This window comes from Microtus oregoni, unplaced genomic scaffold, assembly GCF_018167655.1.
Source record: "Microtus oregoni isolate MIOR12 unplaced genomic scaffold, Mior012 000026F_ref0000081, whole genome shotgun sequence".
NCBI lineage: Eukaryota > Metazoa > Chordata > Mammalia > Rodentia > Cricetidae > Microtus > Microtus oregoni.
This window is the reverse complement of record NW_024543085.1, coordinates 35946375-35962061: the sequence shown is the minus strand read 5'-3', so window position 1 is coordinate 35962061 and position 15687 is coordinate 35946375. Positions and strand designations below refer to the sequence as shown.

The window sequence follows — 15687 nt, the reverse complement described above, 5'->3', positions numbered from 1 at the left end:
CAGGTTTGAAACACTGGAGGGAGCAGGGGCTGACGAGATGGCTCAGCAGTAAAGTGCACCTGCTGCTCTTCCTGCAGATCTGGTTTGAGTCCCAGCACCCACATGGTGGCTCACAACTGTCTATAGCTCCAGTTCCAGGGAACACAACATCCTCTTCTGGCTTCTGCAGTCACTAGGCGTGTATGTAGTGTACGTACGTACACACAATTCTCTTTAATTATTTAAAAATAAATATAGCAGAAAGCTGGTTTGGACTAAATGCTCACCCCACACATACATACATATGCCACCTGAAGTTCACCAAAATACCTTCTATAGATACAAGGTATATGTGCAATGCACAACATAGAACGAATTCTCCTTAATTAATTAAAAATAACAGGTGGTTTTGAATAAATGTACTCCCCCCACACACAAACACAAACGCCATTTGAAGTTCACCATAATGGAAACCTGAGGCAGAATCTAAAATTTACAATTTCTCCTAAGTCATGTTGCCTAAAATCTCAAAACTCTAATGATTTACTTTTTAAAATTCCCAGTCACTAATAATTCTTTACAAGGAAGAAAATGTTTACCTGCTAGTGGAACTACGAAGAAATTAAACCAGTTAAACTGTACGGCTTTGTATTTTGGGGAACACACTCTGACAACTAAGAGATAACTCCACCTGCTGCCTCTCAGATGGAAAGTATAGGGTCCCCACACACCCATGTGAGCCCGTGCTCCACACACCCATGTGAGCCCGTGCTCCACACACCCATGTGAGTTGTATTCCACACACTCATGTGAGCCTGTGCTGAAATGAAAAGCAGACAAAGTCAGGAGAAAAGAAAGCTTCTTTGAGTAATTAGTAAAACAAGACATAACATTGATTTTCTTCTTGTCTTAAATGGAAACCTGACTTCTGTTTAGAAGGTAAGAGCAAAGGACACATGAGAGGTGGCCTTGTGCAAACAAAGACTTGAGAGTCTTTCTCACCTTGACAACCGTCACATCCATGCCAGACAGGTGTAAAATTGGGGCAGCATTTTTCTCAAATAGAGCTCTGGCTTTGCTGTAGACAAAGAGGGGGGAAAAAAACCACAATTATTTAATACACATTCTAAAGCTGAGAATACAATTTAACCATGTGCCCTAGAGAACACAGACTTGATTTGTTCAAGAATAGGAAGTTCACAGTGAGTTCCCATAGGTAGAAAAACAGATTGTCCCTTGTCTCATACAATCAGCTTGTATACATTTGGGATGCTACATTCTCTAGACAAACAATCAACAGTCAAACAACAAAGCCTGACCCCCTCAGAACTCCCATGGCAGGCCCAGCAGAGAAGAGAACGGACGGACACAGGGCTGGCCTGCAGACCTGGCTCTCAGAGCACATGTGCTCTCCTGCAGTTGACCATACTCTAAAGGGAATAGAGGTATTTACTGCAACATTAGTGATAGGGCCCAGGGCAACAAAACAGACTCACTTAACCCTTTACTAATCAGTTTGCTCTTCTGGGAAGAGACACACCGTTTTTAAAGTGTAAACACTATGGGTCATCCCAAATCGAGAAAGATAAAGAGTTTTTTCCATGACAGCTGAGTTTTTGCTAGGAAAGGAAGCATCAAAGTTATCCCTTAGGATGGATGACTAACAAGGATAACTAACAAGGAGCTGGTCTACATCTCCCAAGCACAGACGCCATCTCTGTTCCTCTAGCATTTGATACATCTGTCCATCAACAGTGCTTTCAATGCATGATGAGGACAGCTTTCACACTGTCTTTAGCACAAGACAAGAAACTTGCAAAAACAGTTACCAGTCCTTAGTAATTCTTGAATCCTCCAACTTCTAGGAGGGGATATTCAAAGGTATTTACTAAGTATCTGATGAATTAGTGTAAGAATGAATCTGAATAAATCCCCACATGTAGGCAGATGAATTCTGCGGAAAGGCAAAGATGATTGCGATATCGTACTGGCTGTAATATCTTACAGTTAGAGGAATCATCAAGCAGCCTTGGATGGCTTTGTGCATTTCTCATGAGCATCATTCCATCAGTGCAATCTCGTCCAATCCAGGTCAAGATTCAGAAACAGTCTAGGGCTCAGAGGCAGAAGTAGCAGAATGTCTCTTTGCATGAATGGTAGATTTGAAATCAAATAAATGTCAAAATATATCAACTAGTTGGCCAGTCTTTTACCCTGGCATTTTCAACTATCACACATGCACACAGTATTAAAACATCTCACTACTACCTACATATTTACTTAGCTCTTTTCCTAAAACAGTTTCCTTAAAAACGAGTGATGTATACCTTACCTTTCTTAAGAATATTTGTATGAGAAATACAAAGGCAGCTAAGAAGGAGCACTTAAGGGCTGAACACAGAACAAATTCGCCATCTTTACTGAAAGCAAAACCACAAATTGCACACAAAAGGAAGATTATCAGCAACTTCAATGGAAGCTGAAAAGACTGCACAAGATTCCACAAGAACCATCAAGGCTCTAAGTGGGAACAAAAGCAAGTTCAATATTTGCCACCTTTCCTGGTGCTGAATAATTATCAGTAGGAACATAAAAAGCTACATGGAAATGAGTCCCCTCTTCCCCTCCACCCCTTCTGCACCATAACAAAAGGAGAAGCTGGGGACATTGTGAGGGATGCCTTCACTGCTGGAATGATAAGAACAGAACAGCAGGGAGTGGATCAGACCATCCCCTAAAAGCAGAACTCTGGTCTCAATCTGTCAGATCAATCACACCAAATCTGTAGTCTCTATGAGCTCCAGAGAAAGGACTCGAACATTTGCTGTTCATTTACATCTTTACATGAGGTCACAGGTTCAGAAAACCTCTAAAATAAGCAAAGACTTTTCTCCAATTGAAAAACACATGTTGCCAGTAAGAAATACATTATTCATTATATAATTAAGGGTGCACTACCACCAGGCCTGAATAAAAACTTTATGTACTTACAGCAATTTCTAGACTCAGGCCGACACAAGATAATTCCTCTTTAATGTATTATTTATTAACACTAAACACACAGTTATCTTATTTCTTAAGGTTCTCCTGAAGTTTTAAACCAGTCCTACAGAACAAGATAGCTGCGCAATAAATTATACATTGTATTAGTGCATGGACATGATGACAAAAACCGTGCCATTAAATAGTAAAAGCTTTGAAACAAAAGGAGCTGGAGAGTTTAAGAGCAACTGTGTCCTACATGCATGTGGAGATATACCTTGTTATAGGAAGAAACGCACTCAGGAAAGGCCATCTGTGGCAGCATCTTAACCTGCCTTTAGATAAAGTATTATACTTGCAAACAAGAATCTGCTTTAACTTCAAAAATATAAATCGGGGCTGGAGCGAAGGCTCAATAGCTAACGCTGCCTGAACAAGCTCAAGTGTGAAGATCTGGAGTTCTGATCCCAAAACTCACATAAGTGCCCAGTGGGTGTGATGGCAGCCAGGCCTCTGAAGACAGGGCTGGGATCCCCACAGCAGACATATTGGCAAGCTCTGAGTTTGATTGAGAGACTTTGCCTCAATGAATAAAATGGAAGAGCAACTGAAGACAGTCCCTACATCAACTTCAGGCCTCTATAAACATGTGCACACATGTGCCCACACATATGCATGCACACACACACACATGAACACACGTATGTTTATGTTCATGTAGTTATATATAAGATGTAAGAGGGACCTAAATCATCTATAAAAAATTAAGTTTGTTGGGCTGGAGAGATGGCTCGATGGTTAAGAACACTGGCTGCTCTTCCAGAGATCCTGAGTTCAATTCCCAGCAACCACACGGTTGCTCACAACCATCTATAATGAGATGTGATGTCCTCTTCTGGCATAAAGTCAATAGAGCTGCCATATACATAAATAAATATATAAATACATCTTTAAAAATTAAATTTGTAAATATAAAATAATGTGGCCTAGGGAAAAAAGCAAAACAGCAGAAAAAAGCCAAACAACAAAAATCCCACTTCTAAGGAAGGAAGAACTTACAATAGTCAATTCTATCTTAAGGAAACTGCCAAAACTCTGTCACCAGAAACTGAAGGTTTCTAAAGGACAAGCACAACAGGCAGCTACCTTTAAAGAAAGTGAAGGGGCCGTGGAAGAAATCTTGGGAGAAGTGAGAGTGTGAGGTGGAGAACATTCTGAACCCAGCCAGACACTGGCAGCAGCAGACAGTCCCCAGGACTTTCTATAAACAATAACACTCAGAAGCACCATCCCACTTAACAAAATAAAAAAGACATCTGTGTTCTACATACTAACTCTTACAGTCTGTGTTTGGTTTTGTGTCTCTTTTGTTGTTTAGTTTTATAGCTAAGTAAACTGAAAATTTACGTGGCTGAGTCACTCGGAATATTCTAGAAGCAGAACAAAACACACACACACACACACACACACACACACACACACACACACACTGAACTCTCTGCTTCCTTCACCAGGTCACAGTGACTGATGGACTGGGTATTTCAGCTGTGCTGTTTAAGGACCTAGCAATATGATTTATTACTGATGTGAAACCCGGTGTTTATGAAGAAGGGGAGAGGCGTGAGAAAGCCTAGCAGTAGTCTATTAAGCAAGGTTAATCTACATAATCAGGCACAATTTACAGAACGGGTGCATACACCACTTAGTGTGGAGTCAAGCTCAAGCTTCCCCAAAAGATCATACATATCCCCCAAATTGACTTTGAGGCCCCTGCTCCTTTTTGCTCCATTTGCCTGGACATTTAAAACCTGACCCTAACTACTCATTACCAATGTCATGTGACTTCAATTTTATAGCATCCAACCTAATAAATATTCACAAATTACTCAAGACTCAGCACAACTGATCTAGACACTGGGAAAACAATAGGCATCATTTTTTTCCTCTTCTATTCTTTCATTCTATTTTATAAAATATAAATCTTAAATTGCTTTTTTCCAAAATGGTCAGTGTCTTTGTATTGATCTCCCCAACCGCCTAACTAACACTGTACACTTTCTTTTTTCTGTTCTGCATTTTCCCCTCACTTATAATCACTTTGATTCCTCCGCACCCTCTCCTCGCCTTCACAGTACCCCTCCATTTCATTGAGTACACACGGCCAAGAAAGACAGCATTGTAAACAAAAGCCCAGCTTTCCTCACACTGAATTCCCTCCGCACAATCCCTTTGTACATCAGTTACTGAGGCACACGGTCTTTCTTCTCCCTATCACCGCCCTATTGGCAGCATCCTCGTTTGGGAATAATGAACATGCTGCTACAGGACCAGCTGAGGATTCCCTTCTCTGGAAAGAGCACACTGTCCTCCTGAGTCCACAGTGCTCATGGTCATCTCTACATCTTTGTCTATGGTGACAGCCTGACACCATTAGTAAAGCAGGGCGACAATCGTTCCCAAGATGATCACTCCCAAGCTGACACAAAGCCTCGGTGTTTGTTGAAGGTCAGACCACCTATGGTTACTTGACAGGAACCTGTTACTTCTACTTTGAGAGTAACTCCTGTGGCTGTGAAGTATTGGTCCCAGTCATTCTGGTCCTACACAGCCTAACCACCTGCCTGTGTGGGGATTTTATCTTTTGTCTTTAGAAACACTGAGTACAGAAAGTCACAAGCTGAAATACCCTTTGCAGGCCGCAGGATTGAGAAAGACTGTGGCTTTCTTCACTTGTGCATTGGGAGGAATGAGCTGGTTGCCAAACACCTGAAAGGGAAAAGAGGAGTTTTCAATTAAATGCCCTTTATTAAGCCAAATAAATGAATAATTATCATGTATTAATTATCACATACATTTTTTTCATCCCCAAAGAATTTACTTCTGGCCAAAGAACAAAAGCTCATTCATGATCTCCATAACAGAACCACCACAAGCAACGTAACACAGGGACACAGCTATTCAGTGACAGTAAGCCATTTTACGTTAGGATAAAACCTTGCTTCACTTACCAGAGGCAGTGTCTTCTAGAAAATATTGCTGACTTTATTACAAGCATACAACGTGCAAGGCCACAGGCTATGACAAGGGAAGTTTAACCCATGTGGCTTCAGTTTTCAGTGGACAATCCTTTCTCTTCCAGTTCATTACTAAAACTTATCCTTCCCCACCCCTGTCAAATCTATGTTACCAGTGAATTTTCACATCTGCATACACAAAAGAAACCCATTACTCAAGCCTTTTCCACTCCACTGGTCTAAGGCTGAGTGGACTCAAGAAGCAGAGAAGTAAATGTGAGCATTCAAACTGGCAACAGGACGGCAGCTCAGACTGTGCTGTCTGGGGCAAAGAGCTGGGGAGAACGACAGGAAGAGCAGAAACGTGAGCTGGGCAGTGGTGGCGCACACCTTGAATCCCAGCACTTGGGAGGCAGAGGCAGGTGGATATCTGTGAGTTCAAGACCAGCGTAGTCTACAAACTGAGTTCCAAGACAGCCAGGCTGTTACACAAAGAAACCCTGTCTCAGGAGGGGAAGAAGAAACAAAGCTGGGCTATGACAGCAGAATTCAAGAAGAGAATTAAAAAGTAAAGATTAGAGAAAAAAGGTATAAAAAGATACTGTATTAAATAACTCACTCTAAATCTACCACCTTCCTGGTTGTCCATTCTTGCTTCTAAATAAACACCCTCTGAGCTGAGGAGAGGGCTCAGTGGGGAAAGGAAGAATAAAGCGCTTGTTGTACAAGCCTAAGGAACTGAGCTCAATCCCCAGCATCCAGGTAGAAAGTGGAGAGTGTCAATGTAGTCTACAGCCCCAGAGCTGGGAGGTGAACAGGCAGGTCCTAGGGGCAGCGGGTCTGGCTGGAACAGCAAGCTCTGAGTTCAGTAAGAAACAATGAATCGGAAATGAGGTGTGAAATCTACTGAGGATGACATACCAATCCCAAACTCTGGCTCACAGAGATATAAGTGCACAGACAAGCACACACACACACACACACACACACACACACACACACTTTCCAAATGCTTCAAAAAGATATTTTCTTTACAAAAAACTACCTGGCTCATCATCATTTCTGTTATTTTTTTACTCTTACTCAGACCTTGACATTTTGCTGCTAAATCCCAAATATCATTTTGTTCCGTTACACTCCATTCTAGAATTCCAGCAGGAAAAAAGCAACTAAGCCAGCTGTGGTGGTCTGAATAAAAATTGCCCCCATAGACTCACAGGAAGAGGAATTATATACGCCAGCGTCAATTAAATGGTTTCCTTTATAAGTGTTATCTTCGTTATGATGTTTCTTTACAGCAAAAGAAACGCTAAGACAGAAGTTGGTACCAGGAGTGGGGTATTCCTGTGATCAGCCTGACAATATTTTTGCCTTGAGGAATATGTAACACTTGGACTCTGGACTCAAAAAGTGATTGGACATTTTAAGTGGGGCTTAGCGGGCCATACTAGTAGAAGAATGGAAGACAATGGTGCTGAGGGTGATATGAACTATGGGGGCTAGCTCAAGAGGTTTCAGAGGACAAGAATTTTAGTATGTGGCCTAGAGATTGTTTTGTGATATTTTGGTGAAGAATGTGGCTGTTTTCTGCCCTTGACCAAAAACTCTGCCTGAGGCTAAATTAATGAATTATGGATTAACAGTTTGGCAGAGGAGGACATTTCCACACAAATTAGCATTACCATGTTGTGTGGCTATTAGTGGCTAGTCTTATGTAGATCTATAATGAAAAGGACAAGTTAAACAAGAAAAAATACAAAATGTGAAGTTGAAGGAGAAAAGCAGCACCAGGACGTGTAAACAGATAAAAAAAAAGCCTGATGCTTAATGGAATACAGGGAGTGGTAACCTCAGAACAAGACCCTGCCTAGCTAAGCTTCCAACATGTGAACAGTGAAAAGGAATTAAAGAAAAGCTTAGGGTCAGGTGTGGTGGCACACACCTTTAATCCTAATACTGGGGAAGCAGAGGCAGATGGGTTTAAGAGTCCAAAGCCAGCCTGGAATACAGAGTAAGTTCCAGAACAGTAAACTTAGATAGTGAAGGAAAGTATTGAAAACTGAAAGCTGGTGAAAATGTATTTGAACAAAGGGGATAATTGTTTGAACTTGGCAGTTCTTGGTTGCACAGTTCTGGTTTTAGAGTTAAGCATAGAAGAAATGGGTATGGATCTCCCTTCTCGATTAAGGAAAGGTGCTGAAGCCAGGCATGCCAGGGTATCCCTATATGGAAGTCTAGAAAGGCCATTGTGTGAAGCTGTAAAGGTGAAGCCTGGATTGCCTTGGAAACCCCAAGATGTAGGAGATGCCAGAGCTGTAAGATACCTGCCAAGAAAGGTGCTAACAGGAAGCAGAACCAGCCCAAGAGAAAACAATGTGATAGAGTCAACAAAGCTGAAAAGATTTGAAGAGCACTTTGGCATCATGCATGGAAATGTGGAGTTTGGAGTTTACCAGCTGGTTTTCAGTCTTACTGTGGTCCCGTATTTCCTCACTATACTACCTTTCCTCCATTTTGGAATGGGAATGTATATCCTGTGCCACTGCATGTTACACATATGTAATCTACATTTTTTAAAAAAATTTGATTTTTACATGGGCTTATAGTTAAGAGATTGCCATGAGTATCACAGACTTTGGACTGTGGACTTTCAGACATAGTTGAGACTGTGAAAGACTACAGGACTTTTGAAGTTGGACTAAACGCACTTTGCACTATGATGCAGCTACAAGCCTATGGGGGCTAGGGCATGGAATACAGCGGTCTGAATGAAAATGGCATCCACAGACTGATAGGATAGGGCATTATTGAAGATGTGACCTTGTTGGGGGAGTGGGCTTTGAGGTTTTAGATGCTAAATCCAGGTCTGGCATGGTGATCTCTTTCTATTGTCTGATCCTCTCTTCCTACTGTCTGTCCACCCAGATGTAGAACTCAGCTACCTCTCCAGAATCATGTCTGTCTGAGTGCTGCCCTGCTTCCTGCCACGATGACAATGAACTAAACCTTTGAACTGTAAGCCAGCCCCAATTAAATGTCCTCCGTTATAAGAGTTGCTGTGGTCATGGAGTCTCTGCACAGCAATAGAAACCATAAGACACCAGATTCCAGAGCCACAGCACTAAATTACCCCTCCTTGTCCTCATTTCTCAGTCCCTAGAGTTGCTAACCATACTTATAACTCAAGTCTAGGTTCCATAATGGATTAAGTGTGAGACTAGAGTTGAATTACATGACTTTTATTTTAGCCATTCAGTAATTTAGACTGTAAAAAGAACAGAGGAAAAGTCAAAAAAGCTGTGAGGATCAACCCACCGTAGTCACAGGGGAGGAGCTAAACAGGTGCAGGGGAGTGGAGGACTAGAACAGTAAGGAGGTCAGTAGGTGGGGAAAGTACCCAACAAGACCTTATTCCTGGGAAAGTATGAGGGATGGGATTCAGAACAGAGGCGGAGGATGCACCTTAGTAAGAGGAGGGTGTATCAGCACAACTACCTGGAACTCAATATTAAGTTGTATTCAACAGTTACTTGATTTGGTTATTAAGTATTGCATACATGTACTGGAGAATCATACTGAGACTAAAACAGCTATAAAAATATTGGGTCAATTAAAAAATAACCCAAAAGCTTATTTTTTGGAAGAGGGTCTCATCGTACAGTTCAGACTGGCCTGAAACTCATTATGTAACCCAGGAGGTAAGCTTGTGATACTCCTCCTGCCTCAGCTTCCCAGAAGCTAGAATTATAGGTTTAAACTACCATGCTGATCTTTAAAAGAAAATTTAAAGTTTATTTAAATTGATTTTTAAACAACTCTAAGCTACACTAGATGGTCTATCTGTGCAGAAATAAAATCAAATTCTTAGAGCATATTTAGAACCAAAGAAGGATTTATTAATAGTATCTATTGAAGTGAAAACACTTCAGAAACAAACATGAGGTCTGCCACCCACTTCTACTAAATGTGTTCTCTTTGTCATTTTAACTTTCACACATCTCTTTAGATATTTCTGACGTCATAAGCTTAAATGGCATAGAACAAAAAGGCACTGAGTCACAGAACTCTATCTGCAGGGTATAAACTACACATTGGGAAGAGAGCAAACCAGGGTCTTAAATCTGAAAGGTTTGCAATTCAACTATCATCGCCACAGTCAGAGAAACGATGCTACAGCAGAATCCCAGGGAACTGGAGAGCAATGCAACGCCATGGATCAGCCATGTCAGGGAGACGGGCTTTAAAAGGAGGAGTAAACCGTTATCCCTGGGGGCGATTCAATCAGGAATGATTCAGGCTTTAGCCAGATCTTCAGGGGTAACTGCAACAGGCACCAATTCCCAGCTCTTCAGCCAGTCCAGTTATGTGTTCTTGGGGTGATCCCGAAGTAAACAAGTCTAAAATGGTGGGTGTCAGAACCGCTCTTCACCAGACGGCTGACTTCCCCCATCCTACTCAGAACTGGCTGACAGCCTGACCCATCTGGAGGTGGAGGAAGAGTCAAACTACACTGATGCGAGACCCCAGGTGAGTCCCTTGGAGGAGCTGTCTCTCCTGCACCATGGAGATAAGGGACGACTTAATTTTATCACAGGAAAGGGCATTACCTGAGCTTCTTGACAGGCTGCTCTTCTTAGCAGGTTATCACTATCAAAGCAAACAAAAGAGACCCAGCATTAGCACTGCTAGAGATTAAGACCCAAACTGAATTGGTAGGTTCTTAGGTTGGGGAGGTACCTATAGTGAAGATTTCTTAAAGACCTGATAGCAAATCAGAAGCATATTAGGGAAATACATTCTGAGGGAAAGCTTCTGCTAGCTATTCCCACATTCTGGTGGACAGAACAATGGCCTAGACCCCGAAACACCTACAGCCCAATTTCCAGAACCTGAAGATCTGTGACCCCGCAAAGCAACAGGAAAATGCAGGGAAATTGAGGACTTCAGGACAGGGAGGACATCTTGCATTATCCCTCAGGTCTGTTAGGCAGAGCAGCCTTTCTGACCATGGTCAGAACACACATGACTCTGGGAGGGTGGTCACTTGCTGCTTTAAAGATGGAAGGGGCTATGAGCCCGGGAATGTTGTGAACCTGGAAAAGTTAGGAAGCAGCTTCTCCCCTGAGAGCCTCAGGAGGAATGGCAGGCCTATCAACCCTTGGACTTTAGCCCATAAAATAGTAAGATAAACATCAATGGTTTGTTAAACTGTAAGTTATTAGGTAACAATAGGAAACAAATAGACGTGTCTTGTATTTTCTTATCCAAAGGATACTACTCAGGTCATTTGCCAAAGCTAAATTTGATGTTTAGCTGCTTCTACTACTATTTTATCTAAGTCCCCTATTTTTTATATCACTATCAGATACTCTATTATATCACAAATGGAAATAAGAGGCAACAGTTTGGCTTCCAAAAATGAAAACATTTTATCAGAATGCAGGCATGTGTTTGATTACAGAAAGTTCTCCACAATGTGTGGTGAGAGCACATTCCATGGCTCTGATGCCTGCAGAGGCCAGTCTTCAAAACCTGCACTTCCACACTTCCTATTGCTAAGGAAATAACTGAAGGGTAAAACCAAACATGACTGTTCTAAAAAAAATAAACAAAACCATTCTTAATAATACTCTGCTGTACTCATAGATCTGTCGGTGCCTTATCCAGACATCAGAGAGGTCTCCTCCTACAGCAGATGGGAACAGATGCAGGGACCCCCCCCCCCCCAGCCAGAAATTATGTGGAAAGAGAGTGGAAACTTGAGGTCTCCATCAGATCCTTCCGCCAAAGCTCAGGGAATCCTGGAGAAGAGGAGGCCAAAAGAGTAGATGGAGGGAAGAGAGGACACCAGGAGAACAAGGCCGTCTGAATCAACTGAGCAAGGCACATATGAACTCACAGAGACTGAAGCAACAATTACAGGGTCTACATGGGTCTGCACCAGGTCCTCTGTATATATACTACAGCTATTAGCTTAATATTTTTATGGAACTCCTGAAAGTGAGAACAAGTGGGTCTCTGACTATTTTGCCTATTCATGGACTCTTTTCCCCCTGTTGGGTTGCCATGTTCAATTTTAATATGATAGTTTTTGCTTTATTTTATTACATTTTATTTTGTTAAGTTTGTTGTTATTTGTTAGAGGTCTGTTCTTTTCTAATGAGAGACAGAAACAGAGTAATGAAAGGAGAGAGGAGGTAGGAAGAACTGGGAGGAGTAGAGAGAGGGGAACTACAATCAGGATATATTGTATGAAGAAAGAATCTGTTTTCAATAAAAGAAAGATATATAAAAAAGGAAAGGAAAGAAAGACAAGGTAAAGGCTCTGGTGGAGAAATAATTGAGGAAAAGGGTTAAGTTTTCCTTATATTCATCATTTCCTTTGAAGTTGCTTTATACTTCTTGATTTTGTGTTCAGAACTCCAAGATTTTGGTCATTTTCTCTCTCCCCAGATTTATGATTTAAATGTGAACTATCTCTAATGGGTCCATTTTTCAGACACTCAGTCCCCAGCATGGGGTGCTGTTTTGAAAGTTACAGTGCTGAGGTTCACCATGGGCTCAGCCTTTTTGTTCCAACTGCCTTCTCTTGCCTTCTGATAATGAAAATTTGCTAGTATTTACTCCTGCTAAACCCACAGCACAGACTCTTGCAGACAGTGGGAACTCAATGAATACTTGTTAATAAGTAAGTGGCAAATGTTTGGACAGGAAAATTGACTCACTGGGCTTGAAAGGCACACTTTATGCTTCAAGGGAAACTGATGGTTACTCTTGTATGAGTATCTGGCAATCCTGAACCAGCAGATTAACCGAGACAGATCTGCAGTGTAGCCAAGGGCAAGGATGAAAACCCACACTCAGGGTTACGCTGCCAGGTCAGGACCTCAGACTGTGTGAGCATGTACATGCAGCACCGTATGCACTAGGACTCTTCAAAACCAAAGCAGGGAATTCTGACCTGATACCACGGAGCCCAAGAACTGTTCTAGTGTCAGAGAATTCCAGATACCTAATGGATCTAGAGTCTGAATGTGAGCTAGAGACTTACAGAAAACAGACTGTACATCAACTGACAGCCCATGCTCTGTCTATACAGCAAGGTACCTCCTAGGCACTAATAGTAAATACAATTTACAAGAGGTGCTCCAAAATGTAGTCATATCAGGAAGGGGCCTGAAGACATACTCAGAAGCAAAATGGAGGCTCTTTGACAGAAATGAATTAGAAGCTTCTGGATTAGAAAACAGAACTGGGTGGTGGTGCAAGCCTTTAATCCCTGCACTCAGGAGGTAAAGGCAGGAAGAGGTGGATCTCTGTGAGTTCAAGGCCAGCCTAATTTACAGAGTGAGCTCCAGGATCGGTTCCAAAGCTACAAAGAAACCCTGATTTGAAAAACCCAAAGGAAAGAAGGAAGGAAGGAAGGAAGGAAGGAAGAAAGGAAAAAAGTCAGCTGATCTTATTGCCTGAGGCTTAAGAAAATATGAACTTGCCTGCTACTACAGGTAATAGGATACTTTTTACATAAATGCTTTATTTATTACTTTAGAACTGCAAAATACGATAAGTTGTTACTTCAATAACAGCATTACATGGAGAGAAGACTTACATTGATCCATCTTATTTCCCAAAAAGAGTATTTCTCACTACAGTTAGAGGCAAATTGTTCAGCAATTTCTACCACCAGTTTCCCCTTGGTGCATGCAAACACTGTCTTTGCCTTGCACAAAACAGATTTCAAGTTTAGATGTTTACAGCGACCATGGAGACTTACTCAGGCTTCCTAAAATAATTAGTCATCACATTGCCAGGGGCTCCGCTCACTGGTGGTCAATGGAGAAGGAGGGATAGGAAAAAAATGGCAGCAAAGCTACAAGTGACTCTTGCAAAGTGACTACGGAGGGGAAGCCATTTCCAACTACACATTTCAGCCTCTTCCGCATGCCCAGATACCTTCCAGACAGGTAAAGACTGCGCAGGGGCCTCAGCTGCATGGGAGAAAACAATGGCCACAGCACTTCTGCCGAAGAGACAGACCTCGACCCAGCAGAGGGAAGTGCAGCCTGCTGGGAAGAATGTCCAATCTTTCCTTCCTAAAGTATGTCCAGTTCTTTTGGGATCAGAAAAAAATGGTCAATGTGACAGGTTAGAAAACCAGGGTGACAATCCAAATGTTAAAGATTCTTGAAAGGATACGGGATCCTTCACTCTAGTATTTCTGTTTTCATGGACATCAGCTTTCCTTGTTCCCTGGCCTCTCTATGATGGACACCAAAAAAAAATTATATTATCTCAATTCTCTCAAGCACAAAATGAGAAAGAAATTTCCTAAAATCCTGAAAACATAAGAAAGGAAAATATTCTATGGATTAATAATATACTAAGTGGCAACTGTGTATATTTCAATGCCATGAAAGTATATGAGTGTGTATACACACACACACACACACACACACACACACACACACGTACTTATTCCTAGTCTGCAGTCATGACACAGCCACAGAAGAAGTAAGATGTGACTGCCTCAATAATAAGGTACCCAGCCACGTGGCTAGCATAGACAAGAATAGGCTAATAAAAGAGTTAATAAGAAGCCTGAGCTAATGGGCCAATCAATTTATAACTAATGTAGACCTCTGTGTAATGTCTTTGGGACTTAACGATTACGGGAACTGAGCAGGACAGAAACCCCAGCAACAAATGGCACCAACATGGACAACTGCATCTACATAAAGCCTGAGAGAGCATGAGAAGTAATTCTAGACAGAAAAGAATAGAGTAAAAGCATGGCTTATTGATAGCAGCAATTCTTCAGGTCTGCTCTGCTAGAGGCAAGCACTCTCATTTAAGAGAGGCGTCCTGACTCAGCATTAGCTGCAAAACTTTGCAGCTTTTTTCAGAGGTACAGTTAGGAAACACTTGAATGGTGTTGATGTTGATAGTGGCAGGGAACTTGAAATGCCATAGATTTGTGGCATAAACATGGCTCCAGCTGGTACCTCTACCACGAGGCTGGAATCTCAGAAAGCTAAACTAAAAAATGGGCTGGATCCAGCTGTCAAAGCAACGGCTTTAATCCTATCCACATTGCTTAGCAAATTAAAGACTCATGGTCATAAAAAGAGAGATATACAATAAAGAGAGTTTAAAAGACAAAGAAAACCTCTAAATGGTTTCCAGTGTGTTAAAAATATATACAAGATTTGGAGAGAAAAGAAAAAGGTTAAAGTTCTTAAAATAAAAAAGAAAGAGAGTAGTTGGGTGTGGCGGCACACACCACTAATCCCAACACTTGGGAGACAGAAGCAGGCAGACCTCTGTGAGTTCAAGGTGTGGTAGCACACACTTTTACTCCTAGCACTTGGGAGGCAGAGGCAGGTGGAACTCTGTGAGTTCAAGGACAGCCTAGTCTACAGAGGGAGTTCTGTATAAAAGATATACAGAGAACCTGTCTCAAAAAGCCAAAAATTAAAAGTAAAAATTAAAGAAATAGAGGTTAAAATAAAGACACGTAAAGATGAAAAATACACAGAGTCTGAATACTGTATGTTATTATGCTCTCTTTGAATTTTTTGAATGCTGAGGAAGGAGCAACAGCTGCTAAAAGATATTTGTTTATAAATGCTGCTGAATTAATCCAAGATAGGTATTCTGAAAATACCTTGACTTCAAAATTGAAGTCAAAAGATATGTTACTTTGGAGAAGAGG

General features: G+C 41.6%; 1 protein-coding gene across 1 annotated transcript in view; it reads right to left on the bottom strand.

Moving 5' to 3' along the window:
- Positions 1-15687, bottom strand: part of LOC121463358 (acylglycerol kinase, mitochondrial) — a 73962-nt gene that overhangs the window by 37724 nt on the left and 20551 nt on the right. The window contains exons 3-5 of the mRNA XM_041675538.1: positions 10583-10622; positions 5648-5727; positions 982-1057 (exon numbers count right to left, since the gene is read on the bottom strand). Coding sequence (XP_041531472.1) covers positions 982-1057; positions 5648-5727; positions 10583-10622 — 196 coding nt within the window. The remainder of the gene's footprint in view (positions 1-981; positions 1058-5647; positions 5728-10582; positions 10623-15687) is intronic.